The 3,863-nt window shown below is 50.8% G+C and overlaps 1 protein-coding gene across 1 annotated transcript; it reads right to left on the bottom strand.

Moving 5' to 3' along the window:
* Positions 1-774: 774 nt before the first annotated feature.
* On the bottom strand, positions 775-3,616 carry ASCL1 (achaete-scute family bHLH transcription factor 1). The gene is made up of 2 exons (XM_003832572.5): positions 2,284-3,616; positions 775-1,926 (listed from the first exon to the last, which is right to left on the bottom strand). Exon 1 carries the CDS (start codon positions 3,030-3,032, stop codon positions 2,331-2,333), a length of 702 nt encoding a protein of 233 aa, XP_003832620.3. The 5' UTR covers positions 3,033-3,616; the 3' UTR covers positions 775-1,926; positions 2,284-2,330.
* Between the last annotated feature and the right edge of the window lie 247 nt (positions 3,617-3,863).

Below are 3,863 nucleotides of genomic sequence, written 5' to 3'. Positions count from 1 at the left end.
CAAGCCAGCCAAAAACCCACCAATTTCTTTTTGAATCTTGGTAATTGGGTACTTTTACACGCAGCTCACGCTATTCGGATAGAGTCACAAGCTTAGATAGACCAGTGTCTCAAAGCGACCACACATTTCTAATGCGTTTTTTTAATTAAAATCTCAATCCGTTTGGAATGAATTCATATCATATGTGCCTCTTACTTAAAATCAATATAGCAAGTATGTGTATTGGAGAAAATGAGTAGAAAATGTATGCCTGGAAGTGAGGGAAGAGAAACATACTCACCACTAGGAGCTTGTATGTGGAGAGGGATGCCTCTCCAACCCCCATCCCAGAACCACCATCCTCCCCACCCAGACCTAGTCTCCATTATTTCATCCAGCCCCACCACAGTTTCACAGGGAGAAACTCAGAATGGAGTTGAGAATTGGAAAATGGTGGAGGACCCTCTCTTTCTGGTTCACTTTTTTGGGGGATTTTAAATTTTGATCAAAGGATAATGCAGCCATTAGTCACCATCTATTCTTTTTGGCGGGCATGTACATTTGCAGCATAGGATAGAAAGAAAACATATATACATGTACACACACACACACACACACACCCTCATTCATCATAAAGTAACCATTTGGATGGGACTGGCCATAGCACTTATCATTGTCATTTCTGCCACTTAGCATGTTTTGCAACATTTTCTTCTCCATCCACCTCTTCCCTTTGACATTTTCATAAAACTGGACCAGGGGCATCAGAGTCAAAGAAAGCTTAGAGTCAGCTGATTATTTTCATTTTAAAAAAAGGAAAAAAGTTTTATTACGAAACTAGTTTGTATAAAACAGGGTTATACATATTTTTGTAAGTTTGTAATAAAACAGCAAGAAAAAAAAGGCAGTAATAGAAATCTCCAAAAGGCAACCTATCAAAACCAACTGGCTGCCACTTTGAGTTTGGACAGTAGCTGCATAAACTTTGTTCTTCTTGAACAGTATTTAATAACATCATTAATACATTAACAACATTTCTATAAAGTAAGACACATTGGTGCTGAAGTACAACTGGTGGCCTCTTGATCTCACCTATGAGGGGAGTTCTTTACAAAACCACATAGGGAAAATGGCAGTTGTAAGGTGAACTACACATCTAAAATATGCAGAGGTAATAGCATTACATGTTAAAGTATCAAGATATACACATTTTAAACCATTTGTACAAAACTTCTATAAATTTTTCTCTCTCTTTCTCTCTTATGTACAAAAATATCTTAATATATCCCCGAACTGGTTAGGATAGATACAAATAGATTTTTTATAATAAAAAATTCACAAAAGATTGGAAGCATTCTATAATGAAAATGGTAGAAAAGACAGTGTGAGGGAAGCCATGGGGTTTGGGAATCGGGCCCTGGAGGAGAAGCAGGGTTTCAAAGGGCTGAGAATAGCATAGTTTCACTGTAAACCAATGTCTACAGCTTATTGGGGTGGGGGCTACTGAGACGAAAGACACCAGCTCGTTTCTAGAGGGCTAAGAACTGCACTTTGAGAAAGGGCGGGGAGGTGAAGGGACCCGAGCAAGAGCTTTCAGCTGTGCGTGTTAGAGGTGATGGGAGTTGCTATAACGCGTGTGCTGCTCCGTTCTGCCAGGAGCCCACTGCTTTTGCGCACAAGCTGCATTTTGCGCATTGACTCAGGTCCCAGTTGCTCTTCATATCTCCGTGAATGATTGGAGTGCAAAGATACTGTTCTGAGCGCTTCCCGTTTTCTGAAAGCCATGTCTCTCAGGCATGCCTCGCTTAGTTGGCGTTGGGGTTGGTTGACTGTTTTCGTTTTTTTCTTCTTCTCTTTTCTTCTTCTTCTTCTTTTTTTCTTTTCCTTTTCTCCCCCTCCCAACGCCACTGACAAGAAAGCACTAAAGACGCAGGTTGTGCGATCACCCTATAACAAGGAAAAGAACAGGAGAGGTTAATTTGAACGTGTAGGCTAGTGGTAGAGGGAGATGGAGGTCTGGGGAAAGAGTCTGTCAGGTAGACATCTCTTTTGACATGTCCCAGTATTCGGTTCACCAGTATCTCTGCACCTCACTACTACCCTTCACTCCTTGGAGACCTGGGCAAAGCCATTTTCAGACGCCAGTGCTGAAACTAACAAACTAGGACTTGAAATCGACCAACTTTCACAAATCCTTTAAATAAAAATCCCCTTATCTCCTTGGAGACATCCCCACTTCCACAGACACTCAGAGGGAGGACGAAGGCAAGAATACCCCCCTGCCCGCCCCAAAGTGCAACCTACCTGCTTCCAAAGTCCATTCGCACCAGGGCCTGACCAGGCCGAGCCCCTCAGAACCAGTTGGTGAAGTCGAGCAGCTCCTGCTCCTCGGGGCTGAGCGGGTCGTAAGAGCCCTCGTCCGACGAGTAGGATGAGACCGGCGAGCCGGCCATGGAGTTCAAGTCGTTGGAGTAGTTGGGGGAGATGGTGGGCGACAGGACGCCTGCCTGGAAGGCGGCGCTCACCGCGTCATGCTCGTCCAGCAGCTGCTGCAGCGCGCGGATGTACTCGACCGCCGAGCGCAGTGTCTCCACCTTACTCATCTTCTTGTTGGCCGCGCCGTTGGGGACGTGCTCCCGAAGGGTGGCAAAGCCCAGGTTGACCAACTTGACGCGGTTGCGCTCACGCTCGTTGCGGCGCGCGACGGCGGCCGGCTGCTGCTGCGGCAGGCTGTAGCCAAAGCCGCTGAAGTTGAGCCGGCGTTTGCAGCGCATCAGTTCGGGCGAAGACGAGCGCTGTCGCTTGACTTGCTTGGGCGCTGACTTGTGACCGCCCCCTGAGGGCTGGCCGTCGGCCGCCGGTCTCAGCTGCGGCGCCTGCTGCTGCTGCTGCTGCTGCTGCTGCGCGCTCTGCGCTGCCGCTGCGGCTGCTGCGGCCGCCGCGGCTGCGGCCGTGGCAAAGAAACAGGCTGCGGGCGGCAGGAAGGGCTGCTGGGGCTGCGGCTGGGGCTGCTGGCCGGCGCCGCCGCTCTCCATCTTGGCAGAGCTTTCCATGCGCAGCGGCGGCCAAGGAGTCGCGGAATCAGAGCGATCCGGGACGCGAGGTGCGGGGCCCGCGAGGGGGACACAGAGAGAACTTGGGTGCAGGAACAGAGAGGGAAAGAAAAGGAAATATGAAGCGGGAGCCCTGACGGAAGTTAAAAAATATACACAAAATCCCCGGGAGACTTCTTAGAGTGGGAGCAAAGAAGGTGAAAATGCTTTTTCTCCTCCCTGCACGCCGCCTCCTCCTCCCTCCCCTCCTCCCTTCGCGGGTTGGCTTCGGGAGCCTCGCGTGGCGCTCGCGTGTGAGGCTGCCGCTGGCGCCTTCTTGTTTCTAAGAAAAAAAAAAAAAGCAGAAGCAGCAGCAAAAGTCAGTGCTGAACGCGCTCTGCCGCGTCTCGCGTTCCTCTCCTACTAAGGCTGCGCTCTCTTGCGCCGGGTCTCGGTCTCTCCAGCCGTGGCTCAGGCTGTTTTTATTATTTTGTTAACTCCCTTTCTTTCTGATTTCCTTCTTTCACTCGCCCTCCCTGGCCGGATCCCTGTCGGTGCGCCTTCCACGTTCCCTGGCCAGAAGTGAGAGAGTGCTGGGCTGCCGGAGTGCGTCCGCCTTTTCAATGGGACACCCAGCCCCACGCGCAGCCCTGGCCCCGCCTCGCCCCCCACTCCCCGCTGCTGCAGCGAGCGGCTGCAGCCCCCACTCCCCCCCTCCTCTTACCTCTTCCTCCCACCCACTCCCTAAACTCCCCCTCCTCCTCTCCTCTCCCCCCTCCCGTTCCTTTCTCCCGCTCCTTGCAAACTCTCCATTCAGCTGGGTTTGTTGTTGCAGTGCGTGCGCCTGGCGCG

The sequence above is a fragment of the Pan paniscus genome, chromosome 10 (genome assembly GCF_029289425.2).
Source record: "Pan paniscus chromosome 10, NHGRI_mPanPan1-v2.0_pri, whole genome shotgun sequence".
NCBI lineage: Eukaryota > Metazoa > Chordata > Mammalia > Primates > Hominidae > Pan > Pan paniscus.
Note: the sequence above shows the minus strand (reverse complement) of the source record. Positions and strands in the feature narration are given on the sequence as shown.